Raw genomic sequence first — 16,335 nt, 5'->3', positions numbered from 1 at the left:
TCTCTCCGCGATGGTATCAATCTTTGGCGCAGATGTTCCGACGGTCTGGGGTGGTTTTTTTTGTATTTTTTTTTTGGTGTGCCTCGCGATTACCGGAGTATTCGTTCTTCGCTAGCTCCGTTACGGCGCATCGGCAGGATCAGGCAGCCATTAGCTCTGCCGTCCAAGCCACGCCCCCAATAAACATTATTCCTAATGCAAATATTAAAGCAGTCAGACATAATATTACAAAAACAATCATGGCTCCAGGGGACCAGGAGGACCATACAGGGCCATGAGAATTAGGACGAGGAGCCGCAAAGGGCTGCTCCTCCTCAAAAATGGGACGACTTAAGGGGCACATTACTAGCAAAAAGAAGTCCTTGGGAAAATTGAAGCCGCTGTACAACTAGCCAGAGGGGAGTCTTCTCCTTGTGTCCGTTTGAGCCTCACAGGCAGGCTCTTGTTGTTCCCACGGTGGAGCTGCACAACTCGTAACTCAAGAATCACGGCTCAGTTTGAGAAGAGTCTTTCAACGATCCTGTCCAGAGTCTCAGGCAGTGCACCAGTTTTCTTCACTTTAATCTAACAGGCACCAAAGGCACAGCACCTGTACCCTGAACTCAAGTCCTTCCCTAATGTATTGCTCTGCTGCCGCACTGCTCTTTCGTTGGGGCCACAGATTGTATCAAGTGTGCCCAGGTATCTCTTGATCAACAAAGGTGCAGACTTTACAGACGGCATTCAGGGGCGTGGTGCTGAAGTACCTGAAGCAACCCTTGTTTCAAAGGGGGTCACCTCGAGCAAAAGCCTCCTTGCCGTTCTGGTTGGTCTATGACTCTCAGCTGGGCATCAAAAACTTGATCCACGACTTCTCCTTTCTGATTTGTGACCCCGTCTTTCGCCCAAGACAGTGGCAGGGGTACACACTTCACATCCCAGTGCTTCCACCTTCACTGAGGTCCTAGTTGCCATCAATGCCTGTGCTGGTTACCTTCACCTTGGCTTCAAGCTGGACTGGTGCTGACTCCCCAGGCTGGATCTGATGTCCGGGCCCCTCTGGCAATGGTTGTAAGGCAGAAAATATCTATTGGTGGACAGAACAAAAGGTCTTTAGACAAGGCATACAAATAATCTATATCAACAGAGAAGATCGTCTCAAAATACTTCTAGTCTTGGGGCGCCCCATATATTAGCAAGGCACCCAAGAACCACTTCATCTACCTGAGAGTAAAAACCCTGAACCTATTGCACTATTTGAAGCAGCTAAGGAAGTCTGTGTTCATTTACTAAGTTCTGAGGAAAAGAGAAAAACAATACAGACCTACTCCAAAACCTTACATTTGTGTATTCCTATATTCTTCATCTGAAGAACCTAAAAAAAAATGGAAATGTTCTACACTTTTACTCATAAACTTTACATTACTGTACAGGACTGCAGACACTTAAAATGATTTTTCTTTCATAAAAGCACCTACATTGTAAGCTTAGGACCATGCTCTCATGTTCTAGGTGCAGCAGGAAAATCTAAAACTGCTAATTTAACAGGGATTCTTATTACATAAAGAACTTAAAAAAATTCAACGTAGTGGGTACATACATTTCTTCTGCAGAACCTTGTTGTAACAAACAAACTCCTATAAAACAATATTTTCCTTCAAAGATGTTTGCGGAGGATCACATGGGTGTTTTCCCTGACATTATAAACCTTATGCATCCTACTTTTCACGATGTGGACTATGCAACATCATTTTCAAAGGAAAAACCCTATTCACCAGCTCTAATAAGGGCTGTCCGCTCAATTACACAGACTAACTAATAAAAGACTAGCAATGCCCTTGCAAAACTGTATGTAGCATGAGAATAACCTATAGTTCCCCTTAAAGGTCAATTAAGGGAACAGCAATCTAGACTACTAATCCTTTCATAATTTCATCAGACAGGATGAGCAGTAACATGGCGCATTTTTTTAAATTCATTTTATTAATTCTAACAATTTTTAAAACCGTATTAATGAAAATGAATAGCCAATTAAATGTCTCATGGCTGTTTCCCAGACAGCTTAGACAGGCTCAAAAGAGTGAGAAAAAGAGAGGGAAAACATAAATTTGCCTACCCTTAATTTGTAGAGGAGCTAACGTCCTCCACCCCCCCCTTCCCATTTCGACAGTAGGAAACCTGAAACAGGTTTCACTTCTGTCAACACTATCAACCCCTATTTGTGGCAACTGGGCATAAACAAACTTGTAGGAGGTAAATAGCACATTGAGCTAGCTTGAACACATTAATAACCAACTACCAATTCCTTTAGCAATTGTACTAGTGTATCTTAAGGGCAAACTAAATCCCATTGCCTCCTTATCTCATCCCTTGCACAGTAATTTTTAAGCTAAAAGCATTAGTGCCATATACGTGGCAGAGCTATGCTCTAATCAGGGCCCACACATCACTATATTTCCTTCTGTTCATATGACTGCACAAAAACTTGCTTGTGCCAAAAATATTAAGCAAAACGTATTTTTCTCTCCCTGTGCTATCATCTCGTCTTTCAGAATTTTTCAGAGGCCGAATTGTCAAATAAAACTGTGCCCGTAGCCCCGTTAGGCTGCTAAATGCAGAACTAGACCTTTAACCCTTACCAGCTGTCCTATTTTTGTACAAGGCTTTCCATGCGGCTTTTCCAATTCAAAGAAACTTATGGAGACTCGCAGCTGAAAAGCAGTCATATTCCCTTCCTGTTTGCCAGTAATTTAGAGGTAGGATAATAACTTCAGCTGCTTTTTTATACTTATTTTCATTTGTGTGCAGTGTGTGGTGTGCTTTTCTAGCAGTATAGAGGTCAGCTGGTTGTTCTATACTTGCATGTGTGCATTACTGAAGCCTGAGATCAGTTTGAAAACTGCCCTGAGGGGCAGAACTGCTTTTAAACCGTACAGTTTGCCCAATTTCGACTTTGGTGCGAGGGACACTTAAAAATGAATAACCTACAATGTTTTGGCATATTAGTCATCCCCAGAGGCGGGGGGGGGGGAGGGGGGAGATCAGAAATGTATAAGGTACACTTTTCTAAAAGAGTTTTGTATGCCTGGGTAAAGTGACATTTTCCATTTTAGTTCTCTCTTCCCCCCCCCCCCCCCCCCCCCCCCCCATTGCCGTAAAGCGCTGCTTAAATTCAACTTTGATGCTAGGAGTTCACAGTATGATTATTCGGCATTATAGAGATTAAAAAAACGAATTTAGTGGACTTATTTTAACTACACTTTTATTTTCATATAATCAAAATTTCCTTTTTTTATTTTTTTTTAAATGATGATCACTAACCCTTTTTATGGTTTCACATAGGAAAGGAATGAGGCTTGCTTTTCATATCATATTTAAATGCATTTATTTATAACCCTAAGCACAGAAGCCTTACTTGAAATATGAAGTCTGTGCCACTTTCTAAAGGATAGTTATTTAACATCAGAACTACAGATGTGCTTATGTAAAAAGTTTTAAGAAAGGAAATCCCTACTTTTAATCTCATCTGTTATCCAAAATAATGAAACTGTCTTTTGTAACTTTTAAAATCAACAGTCTGTAATGCAGGCCTTTTATACCATGTTTTGCACTAACTTAAAATCTAGTTGACTCAGCAGTTTCCTTGTGGCTTGGGACCAAGAATAGCCATGTATTGACGCAGCTGTGCTCTTGACCAGCAGGTGTCACCTTACACGCCTTTCAAGCCAGCACAAATCTATCGTTCTGTAATATCGTGTTCATTTCAGCAACAATCAATTCACTCAGATGGCGTGAATGCCTTTTAATATCTAATACAATGTATCTAAGGAAAATGCTGTAACATTTTATATTGAGTCCTAGGTGTTTAAAACACACAATTTCGATGTTTCTTCCTTTCTATGAGGCCTATTTTATTCCTATTGATTGTGAATTCTAATTTATCTTTAGCAATGTTGCAATTTGCACACATGTATACTTTCTTTCTCTTTCAATTTTAATGATAGCGTGCAGCTATTTAGCATATATTACATAATTCATTTCTGGATTTGTTTTGTTCAAAAATGTATTTCATTCAATAACATTTTGCATAACAGAATGATGACATAAAAACACATTGAGCTCATTCCAGACATTTTCAGAAGGGGTCATACACTCAGAACACACAATACAGCGCGCTTAAGGCTAGCCATTCTTGCACAAAGAGCGCAATCGCTACTCGCTCACACGTACCACCAATGTCAAACCACATAGACATTTAAACACACAATTAACCCACAAATCAACACTTAGGACAGAAACAAAAGACAGCCCACATACTGTACTTAAACCAAACCTTGTAAATATTGTAAGTCATATTTACATGAAAAGCTCTCAAAAGTAGTTTAAAAGACTGCACCAAAAAACAGCCCAAAAGACTGTTCAGTGTCCAAGAAGCCAAAATACACCAAATTTGCCAGTTTTGGCTGGCAGAACACTCAAAAAGCGCTCTGCATATCACCACTTATGAATGTTACTAAGTGCATAGACCAGGATCCTTTTTATGTACATATTTAATTCCATGGGGTACTTAGTCACCAAGGAAGAAATACGTTTTTATACCTAAACCTATTTAGGTATCCCCTCTAGGGGAGCCGGCTGATTCCATTCAAGATTCACATTGGTACCTCCAAGAAAGCAGCACATTCTTCGATGTGCGCTTGAAACAGGCATGCCAAAAATATTGTAGTACATGCAATATTATACAGCAGTGGCACTAAACACAATATGTGCCGTTACGAATTATTCAAAAGTTAGAGAAAAATCTCATTACCTGCCTACATAAATTGCAATTCACATATATTTCCACATTCCAAAGTCTTTGGCCAAACAAAACAAATCACATGTCGACGACCTTACCAAGCCCAAATCTCCAACATCTCACTGCCAAGTTCTGAATGACCTGTTGTCGTTTTCAGAATACTCACGCCAAAAAGGTTTTCAGCCGGGAGCAGCAAACATTTGGAGAATCAGATCAGAAAGACCAGATATATACTGGGCTGCAGAGACCGAGAATCTCCGTGCGCAGGGTACCTCCTCAGTAGATTCCTGTCTCCCATCAAGACCACTCCATTGGTTAGCCGCTTCTCCGATAAGGTCCACGTTTCGGGCGCCATTTGAAGAAATAAAAACCTTCTAAGGGGTTCACTGATACACCTGGTCCTTTAAACCAACAAAGAGATTGGCACGGAAGCTGTAATATCAAGAAAACATATTTATTAACCTCACATGAGGGAGATTGCGTCACACAGTACCCTCAGGCAACTGTAGGAGGCATTCTAAGGAGTACAGAGAACAGGGGCCTTGTATATGCATAGGTTACATAGTCTGCATAAAACCAAGGGAAAGTCCTGGCACATACAAGCATGCTTATTGACTAATATGGGTATACAAAATTTGCCTGCTCAACAAAGTGGGAGGAGAGATATTTCTCCTTACATCAGCAAGAATAGCCTGACTGTTCTATACTAGGAGCAGGTGCATTCTACCAGCTAGGCCTTTCTGAGCATGTGCAAGGCTCTGAAAGAGGGAGAAAGCACATGGCTAACTAAAATGGCTGCCAGGAACAAAATGGCTTTTAGCTCATGCTAACAGCAATTCCTGCCATCTTTAACACACCTATAGGTGGTCAAATCCTCTTAGTTTTGCTCTGTCATACGATTGCACTGGAAGACATGTCTTATGTTTCTAGATGTTATAGAGCCCCTGAAATATGCTATTGAATATCCATGTGCCATGTATTATGAGCAGAAAGAAATGCATACACCTTTTTGTACACAAATTTCCAGTGCATGCATAACTTTGCAACCCTCAAAGTGAGGTCTAAGATATCTTGGGAAAAGGATTAGTGACTATGCAGGATACTTTTTATGAGTCTGTTGTAAGGTACAGTTGAAGTAGGCCTTTTTCTGCACCTCTGTTGGTTCCTTCTGCACCTCTGTTGGTTCCTTCTGCACCTCTGTTGGTTCCTTCTGCACCTCTGTTGGTTCCTTCTGCACCTCTGTTGGTTCCTTCTGCACCTCTGTTGGTTCTTTCTGCACCTCTGTTGCTTCTTTCTGCACCTCTCTTGCTTCTCCCTGCACCTCTTCTTTCTGCACTTCTCTTGCCCCTTTCTGCACCTTTCTTCCTCTTTCTGCTCATGTCCTACCTATGTAGGCATAGTTAGAAATTAGCATTTAAAAACCTTAGAAATTCACTGAAAAAAACAGAGGTTTCAGGGATGTTATAGTTAGGCTGACATTATGTTCATAAAAAACCAGAACAATTTGGCCGTTCTAGTTTAGCTGAACTAACTATAACTTATACCCCCGCAATGCACTGCTGATGACGTCTCATATTACATTACTGATGACATCATCCACTTGATATCTGATGCACCTCTTCACACCCTAATATAACCTTTCATACACCCACTCGAAAATACACACTGCCATTCTCGAAACCATAGACGCACCAATACCAGTTAGTACATACCCACTCACTGATTCATAGGTCTACACATACATCCACTCACCCATACAGTCACTCATAAATTTAACCACTGATGTATGCACTCATACACCCATACAAACACTCACACCGCCGCTCACCCATAGTTATTCACACACCTAGTAACCCAAAGAATCCATCACATTGCCATTTACTCACCCATACAGTTATGCACACCCCACCTCACGTATTCATACAGATAGTAACACATACTTACTCTCTTCCTAAATCACTGACTCAAGCACGCACTCCTCCATATAGCCACTCACACTCACTCATAGTCACTTATATACTCCAACACCCACATATACTGCCTTTCACATATACAGTTACTCATCTATACGCCACTGAGACATCCATACACTCATCGACACAGCCATACGCACACTCACTCAACAATACCATCCCTCAGACACTCATGAACCCATACACCCAGGCATTCACCCACTCATAACATCCATGCAGGGAGTCATACAGCCGCTCACCACCCCCCACACAGACACTCAAGCACCCATACAGGTACTAGGACAACCAATCATTAACCCATATAGACACTCGTGTAGATACTAACCAACCCATGCATCCACTTACACACCAACTGACAGACTGATAGACATTCACACAGATTGGTCATTCACCCATGCATTCACTAAGACCCATTCAATCACTCACTTATACAGTCAGTCATGCACCCACTAAATCAATCATTCAGACACTCATACACCCACTTATTCTTCAATAAGCATTGGCGTATATATACATATAATGTTCTTAAACTTTTTAGAAACACCGTCACTGGATGATGTCAGCAGTGCTGTCACTGACCATGTCATGGGTGATGTAATATGTGACGTCACCAGCAGTGCATTGAGGGGGCGTGAGATATAGTTAGCTCAGCTAACTATAACAACCAAATTTCTCTGGTTTTTCTACGAGTGAAATGTCCAACTACCTATAACGTCCCTGAAACCTGTGGTTTTTTTCAGTGAATTTCTAAGGTTTTTTTTTAACTGCTAATTCCTAACTATGTCGCTAAAATCTGTGGTTTTTTTCAGTGAATATATAGATCTAGATATATATATATATATATCCAAATGAAAAGCGCACCACAATTGAAACGCCACACACGGTCGTGTAGAGTACCTTTTATTTGGCAGGATAGCAGGGAAGAAGGTTCACCATTGCAGCTCAGGCTAGTAGCCAAACATGTTTCGGGTTTGCTTGTCCCTTGATCACTGGCTTCCCAACGGAGAGAACAGCTGCAAAGATTTTCCCGCCGCACTCGCGGAGGCTTGATTAAAAGTCCCGCCCCAGTGGGCGTGTCTGATGACTGCATTCTGGGATAGTGAGTTCTTTGAAAGCCATCGTGGCATTGTGCTTAATCTCCCATCAGTTTCTTGTACCTATAGTAGGCCGCTGTAAAAGGTAAAGCTGGGTCCCCGCTAGTGATGACCTGCCACATTGGTCACGCCGTTCCTTGAACGCCTGCAATTGTCGGCGTGTAGGATCTGCTCCTCCGCAGCGGGGCGTTTCGCGATCTGGCACAGACCGCTATATATCCAAATGAAAAGCGCACCACAATTGAAACGCCACACACGGGACCAGCAAACCCGAAACATGTACAAGAAACTGATGGGAGATTAAGCACAATGCCACGATGGCTTTCAAAGAACTCCCTATCCCAGAATGCAGTCATCAGACACTCCCACTGGGGCGGGACTTTTAATCAAGCCTCCGCGAGTGCGGCGGGAAAATCTTTGCAGCTGTTCTCTCCGTTGGGAAGCCAGTGATCAAGGGACAAGCAAACCCGAAACATGTTTGGCTACTAGCCTGAGCTGCAATGGTGAACCTTCTTCCCTGCTATCCTGCCAAATAAAAGGTACTCTACACGACCGTGTGTGGCGTTTCAATTGTGGTGCGCTCTTCATTTGGATATATATATATATATCAAACAATCATTTCTTGCGCGGTTCCAAGCGCCGGAAAAAAGTCGCACACATGTTTTTCTTGAAAGGATATTGTATTAAGAGACTCAAACGTGTTTCGACAGCACGGTCTTTGTCAATGAGTCATACAAAGCAAACTAGGAAGTGGCAGTGTTATTTCAAACAGTTCCTGTTACAAGTTAATAAACATGGAAAAAACCTTGGTAAATGTTGCTGTTCTGCGTCATTATTTCTAGAAGACAGACTCTACAAAACTTTACACTCATTAGTGGAAACAAAATGTGACAATGAATTCAACAGTTAATATAATCACTGTAATCCATAATTAGACATCGGGACTGTTTTTCAAGAAATATTACACTGAATTCATTGGTGATATTCAGTTATAGTGTATGAACCAAAATTTGTCATTAAAAGTTGTATTCAAACAAATGCAGAAAAGCCAAGTGGCAGTGTGTGTGTGTGTTTGTATATATTTATATGTGTGTATATGTGTATGTGTGTATGTATGTATGTGTGTATATATATATATATATATATATATATATATATAGTTATGGCCAAGGGAAATGTATATGGAGGAGGCCCTTGGCCAACTTAATGACAGGGAGTGTTATAAAAGATTGACAATGACTGATGCTAAACAGGCCTGTAATCTGTTCCACACGAATCTGATGGCATGGAGAAGCATGGGTTTAATAACTATGGATGAGTTCAGATTTTTGAAGAATGACCACACTGTGATTCCCAAAATCCATAAAAACAGTGTTAAGCCACCTGGGCGTCCAATTATTTCTGCGTGTAACAATATTATGGAGAACACCAGCAAATATGTTGACTTTTTTCTACAAGATCATGTCAGAAATCTCCCATCATTCATTCTTGACACTGGTGATTTGTTAAAGAAATTAGAGGAAGTGACATGGCAATCAGGGTACTTATTGATCTCGTTGGACGTCTCCTCCCTGTACACGAGTATCCATCATAGGGATGGAATGAGAGATATTGAACATTATTTGAATTTGAGACCCATCTGTTTTTATGAACATAACAGAATGTCATTGTCAATGGTAAATTTGTGTCTGGAAAACAATTTTTTCCTATTTTCAAATCAAGTATTCCAGCAGGTGAGAGGTGTGGCTATGGGGGCTTGTTTCTCCCCTAGTTACGCCTGCCTTCATTTGAGGTATTGGGAGGAACATGTCCTCATACCCACGTACCCTAAAATCATGTCTGAATATATTGTGAAATGGTTCAGGTACATTGATGACCTTTTTAATAATTTGGAATGGACCAGAATGTGAAGCTCAGCAGTTCATAGTAAATCTCAACAATAACAAGTTGAATTTTGGTTTCACTGGTCAAATCAGTGACACATCAATATGCTTTCTAGATGTTGTAATCTTGATTCGTTCTAACAAATTACAGACTAGAATGTACAGAAAACCTACAGCCGGCAATGCCATTTTACATGCTTCCAGTCATCATCCCGCACATGTAATTAGGAGCATCCCCTATGGAGAAATGCTCAGAATAAGAAGAATTTGCAGTAATAACAATGACTGTTTTGAGGCACAAAGATTGCAGGGAAAGGTTTCTGAGGGAAAGGTTTCTGAGGAGAGGCTATCTCCCAGAACTTATTGACAAGACTATATGCAAAGCCAACGAACCTGGTAGGACACAGGCACTTGTAGGCAAAAAAAAATTGGTTCAAACGGAGCAAATTAAGACCAGATTGATTTTAACCTACAATAGTCAACATCAAACTATTCACAAAATTGTGAAAACAAATTGGGCACTGATTGTAAATGACCTGGTATTGGGGAGCCAACTACCGCGATCTCCCAGCATTACATACAGAAGGGCGAGATCCATGAGCAGTTGTTTAGTATCTAACAGCCCAGAGGTTAGAATCAACAGCTCTTGGCTTAACAGCAGCAAAGGCTTTTTCAAATGCTCAGTGTGTAAAGCCTGTAAAAATGGGGTGAGCAAAATAGAATATCTGACTCCCTTCAACGATAGAGCTGTCCGTATCCAGAATAAGTTGACTTGCAAGACTGAGCGCACGGTATATGTGCTGGAGTGTCCGTGTGGCCTGCGCTATGTGGGCAGCACTAAGTTGCAGGTGCACAAGAGGATACTCCAGCACATATGCGCCATCACCAATGGCGATGCCGCGTACCCAGTCGTAAGACATTTTAATGAATTCCATGCCAAAAACCCTGCAGGTCTCAAATATTTTGTAATTGACACAGTCCTGCCACTAAGAAGAGGAGGGGACCGTGAATCAATATTACGCAAATTAGAGACTAGGCATATCATACTTATGGACTGCAAGACACCTAATGGATTGAACGCCAGTGAAGATTTTTTGACTTATCTTTAATGAATCAATAAGATTATTATTGTACACATATGCTGCTGCCTACCCCCAGACCAACATGGTTTTATTATTTGTTTGATTACGAGATTTACTTGTTGCGCATATTTGCACAAGGTTTGCACTTTACAAAATGACAGTATTTCGTTTTGCATCTTTGCACATATTCAAATAGGACAGGAATGTTATGGCATCTGCCTATATGGGTGGTATTTTTCCATCTTTAAAGAAACATCCAAACAATACATGCTAACAATTGTGGTGCCCTGTTTGAATTTTAAGTAACATTGCTAATTTTAATGAGAGAAGATTTTACATTGTTTTAACTTTTTCAACTGCTTTGTTATTGATCAAAATGAATTAGGCACCACCAATTAAGGTCACCAGTTATTTTTTAGAAGTGTAATAGTATTATATTGAATATTTAATGTGCATATATATTTATATATTTATATGTATATTTTATTCAATGTGCTGACAGTACAGCGATATTTTATCACGCCTACTTTACCTTGCACTATATTACTGTATTTTACATTGACTTTATTTCTGAAATTCCACATAAATTACATTTTGTGGCAACATCATAGTATGTTTTCCATGCCTATTGCCAAGCAATACAGCTGATTCAATTAGAATACGTCACACACTTGCACTTTAAATGTACTCTTCACGCCCTCAAATGTGTCATGTGATCAAGGCCCCACGCGGGCTGAAACACGTTAAGGCGGCGGTGGTGTTGGGCACCAAATAAACATTTGCACTAAACCTTGGGTTCACTTCGTCTGTTTTCCGGCAATTGGTTACCTGAAGACGATTTAACTATATATATATATTCAGTGAAAAAACCATAGGTTTCACACATGTTATAGTTAGCTGGACATTTTACTGATAAAAAAACCAATGAAATTCCCCCGTTATAGTTAGTGCAGGCAACTATAACTCACGCGACCGCAATCCTCTGCTGATGCTAATACTGTATTTAGACAATTATTTGCCCAGGTCTTCTTCCATTAAATTTTAGCTATACATATATTACAAATATTTTTTTTTCATAAAGACACATATGTCATCAGCAGAGGATTGCGGTCGCGTGAGTTATAGTTGCCTGCACTAACTATAACGGGGGAATTTCATTGGTTTTTTATCAGTAAAATGTCCAGCTAACTATAACATGTGTGAAACCTATGGTTTTTTCACTGAATTTGCAAGGTTTTTTAAATGCTAATTCCTAACTATAACGTGTGTGAAACCTATGGTTTTTTCAGTGAATTTGTACGTTTTTTTAAATGCTAAGTTACTTTACGCCATTCGTGGCGTGCGCGCCAACTTAACGCAGTTCGTTCCGTGCGCGCACGCACGCACCGCGCACCGCACCGTGCGGCCACTTTACGCAGTTAGTGCCATGGATGGCCCATGTACGCACGATGCGCTTCGCGCACCGTGCGCACATGGAGGACACATTATGCGCTTCGTTGTGAAAGGTAAACTTTTAAGTTTCCACTATTGATTATATGCCATGCACAAATGGTGCACTGCGGTCACCATTTGCACACTGGGTGGGGAGAGTGTGGATAATTTTTTTTTTTTTTAAATTTTTTACCGTACGCGTACGGTAAGCGTAATCGGCGATTTTTAGTAAACAAATAAAAATGATTTTTTGGCCTTGAGGGTTCTTTGGGGACACATTCATCAAGGCTAGGTGGTTAGGAGCTGTCTAAACAGTCCCTTTCCATGTTTTTTGCCTTTGTTTTTCCTCCTCCCCCCCCCCCCCCCCCTCAGAGTGCGAGAGAGAAAATGGCGGCCGCCGCTTCCTGGTTTCGAACGATTCAAATGTTTACTAAGATCTAACAGCCAATCAGAATCGCGCTCGCGCACGGCACCGTAAGCTTACCGTAAGCGCACCGTAAGCTGGCTCAGATATATATATATTGATTTAAATGCTATTTTCTCAGGAACTACTGAACAGATTTACACCAGACCTACAAAAGGCACTTCCTTGACCTGAGGACTACCTCTCTGCCAAATTTCAAGGAACTCTGTTCAGCCGTTCGGGCTGTAGCTGTGTCTAAAGGTCCTATGGAAAAATGCATGGGAAAAACGCGTTTTGGGACCCCCCCTTTTATCTCAGCCCCCGCTTGACGAATCCCCCCGAGACTTTCAGGGTAGGAGCGGAGCGTAGCGCCCCACCTATTTTGAAAATTTCGCGAGGATTCGTCGACCGGCGCCAAAGTTATTCCAAATAATGTTGCGGATTTCCTATGGAAACAGGGTCCTAACTAGAACTATCTACTGGCGACCGTCAGTAGATATATATAGCTGCTACATCGCTGTAAAGAGGAAAATAAACGCATTCTACCGCCAATTTGATGTGGTCTACGCTCCTTTGTGTTCAAAGAATCGAGGAAACTTACGAGGAGTTCGTTGATATAGATATATATATAGATATATATATATATATATATATATATATATAGTAAATAAATGTGCATTCTATAACTAGCAATGTTTGGTTTGACCTGGTTTATAGACCTTTATAGATTTGCGTTATTTTGCCTTCAGTATTCCTTCATAGTTGCCATGCTTTATATTTAATGTATGGTGTCAAATTGTGTGCTCCCTTTTCATTCTAGGTGCCGCTACCTCGCTGTCCACCTGTCTCCAGCTATCCCAGTCTTTGCAGTTGTTCTCTTCTTCTTTGCCATGGCAACGCTCCTACGGACAAGTTTCAGTGACCCTGGGGTAATACCGCGTGCCCTGCCTGAGGAAGCTGCCTTTATCGAGATGGAGATTGGTATGTGGACTTAACGTGGAAATTTTCGTAGGGCATGTTGGGTGGAATAAATAGAGAGGAAGTAAAAGTTCAAGTGTAATTTTGTCTTGGAAGGTAGATACATATAACCTACATCTGGGTTATTTTCAGTTATTCATGAAAAGTCCAATGCTTTCAATCGTCGGATATACGAGAGATTTTTCTCCCAATCAAGTATAATTCTGGCATCTTAATGGTTTTTCTCAAACTAAATTTATCAAAATGATCCTAAACTGCATCAGAACTTCTCCAATACCTTGTTATACATTCCACATCTGACTGGACTAAGTGTGTTAGACATTAAAACGGACAAGGGTGTCCTATAATGAAGTACATGTGTCTGAATGCATAGATACCTAATAGAACATAAAGATGAATTATTTTATTTTGTCTTTGTGGAAATCAGTCTTTTGGTGTTTTATTGATCTGCTTGTGAATCCAATTCCAACAATTACATTTTTTGTGGACGAATTTTGTATATCCTTCTGCTGTTGCTCACATTACTGTTTTTATAACGTTCCTTTTTTAGAAAATATTACTTGGTAATACGAATATCTATGGTTAAACTGATTAAGAAGCACTGGTGGCTTTTGCATGTTCTTCTGGCTCCGATGGCCTTGGAAGCTGCCAGGCAAACAAGACTTCTACAAAAGCCTTGAAATGTTTCAGTCAGACCTAAAGTGTAAAAAATTATTTTATATATATGATCAAGGCCGCTTGGACGGCCGAAACGCTTCCTGACACAGACGAAATAATAAAAAATAATGCTGCAAAAGTTGGTCTACGCTGGTGATTTCCGCGCATAAGCGGGTGAATATCTCGAGTTGCTGTGAGATATATATATATATATATATATATATATATATATATATATATATATATATATATATATATATATATATATATATATTGCATTACTAAGTGATGTATAGAATTAAAGATCTTTAGTTACATTAATTTTTAATTTGAAAGGTTTGTTAAAGTATGTTACAATGAGTTTAATTTTAGATAAAGGTTACAACATTTAATTTACATTTATTTTCAACTATTTTAAATAATTGAATTTAATATTGCAGCGTATGGGGTTTTATTTTAAGTTCCTAGGTCCATTATTTTCTATGGGAGGGTGGTGCCCTATCAGTGGTTGGCAATGTATAGTGCTGGACGTACTACTGTTTCTTTGTGGCAGATGTAACTTTACACTCGTAAATTACGCTCTTCCACATTTCAGGGTGTGGAGACGTGCACGTCTCCACTCATTTGAGTAACTATACACTCTGATTTTGCCAATAACCCAAAGTAGTAAATTACTTAAGTGCAAGAGTAAATTTACTAGTATTAAATCTGTGTAAATTTACTTGAACAAGGCCCATGGTTCATATGATAGCAATTGATGATTCAAGTCACACAGGAATCTGTTGGCATAGGAATCTCGTTCAATTTCACAAAATATTTTGAAGAAAATCCAAATTTTGCAACAATATCCTCACTGTTCAGTCAGCCTCCCCTTTTCTTACTTTGTTCTATTTCGCAGTTCACAAGTTTATCATTTATCGCTTCAAAATGAATACAGTGGCACAGTATCAAGCGATTACTAAAATAACCAATGATAATCTAACGAAAACCACAATGCAGCATTTGATATTGATTGCTGTCTCTGCAAAACTGAGACGCAACTCCATCTTGAGTAATGCTTAGTTTTCAGGACACCCAAGTCCTATATGTTTTTATGCATATATTATCATCCAGATGATGAATTACCAACATCTGGTTTTTATCGGAATGTCAAACTCGTTGGCTAAGAGATGCTGTGTGTAATCTGGAATGCAGTGTATGTAGGGTAGGAAGCCTTTGAAGATGCCCATAGTCGTATTCTTTTTAGAACTGCTCTTTCAGTTGTAGCACTTGTAGCTTGGTATATTTGGTGCTTGTGGGGGGAGGCAGGGAGGGAGGTTGGTTTAGTTTAATTGCAGATATTTTTGCTTATGGAACATCCTCAGAAATGGTGATGTCCTTTGCTCTTTTTTCCTCCAACTGGAGGGGGGGGGTGTGTGTTTCCAGCCACTACTAGTACCTCTCCAGAGAGAAGACACCACTCTAGAGTAATTGAGAGGAAAGACCGACCCTATGTCACAAGTGAGTTTGCTGAGCTACTGGATTCCATTAAATTAGACTGAAGGAAAAATCGAAGGCCTATGAGCAAAGATGGGGAAACCAGTAGGTGTCATAGCTTACCCAGAGGACCATGAGGGTTCACATCTTGATGCATAACTTTCACCTTTGTAGAGTCCAAAAATACAGAAGTGAATAGAGGACAGTTATTGTGCTTTTGATTGAGGGGCACCAAATAGGGCAATTCAGCCTTTTCAATCCCCAAGCCACACATTGAGAAAATGCTTTGCAATAAACCCAGCAGAATGGTTACCTGCACCCCAAGTAGGATTTGTACTTGTATATGAAAATACTGAATTTGGTTGCCCTAACTTTGAATATTTGCTTTACCATTCAGTTGTATGAAAAAGTTGGAGGAAGGAAAAGCATTATTATATCCTATAGCAGCATCCTTCTCAGCAAGCGGATCAAAGTGGTTTTACACTTTGGTCCATATGAGGCAATCTTTCGCTCTGTTATTTCCCTTCCCCCAGACCCAAGTGTTACTGGAGGCATCCTGTTGCCCCTTTAGGAGCTGGTGG

At 40.3% G+C, this 16,335-nt stretch overlaps 1 protein-coding gene across 1 annotated transcript in view; it reads left to right on the top strand.

The window, feature by feature from the left end:
- ZDHHC9 (zDHHC palmitoyltransferase 9) overlaps positions 1–16,335 on the top strand; it is a 267,624-nt gene that overhangs the window by 99,278 nt on the left and 152,011 nt on the right. The window contains exon 3 of the mRNA XM_085607769.1: positions 13,464–13,624. Coding sequence (XP_085463895.1) covers positions 13,464–13,624 — 161 coding nt within the window. The remainder of the gene's footprint in view (positions 1–13,463; positions 13,625–16,335) is intronic.

The sequence above is a fragment of the Triturus cristatus genome, chromosome 5_2, assembly GCF_964204655.1.
Source record: "Triturus cristatus chromosome 5_2, aTriCri1.1, whole genome shotgun sequence".
Classification (NCBI taxonomy): domain Eukaryota; kingdom Metazoa; phylum Chordata; class Amphibia; order Caudata; family Salamandridae; genus Triturus; species Triturus cristatus.
This window is presented reverse-complemented; position numbering and strand designations above follow the sequence as displayed.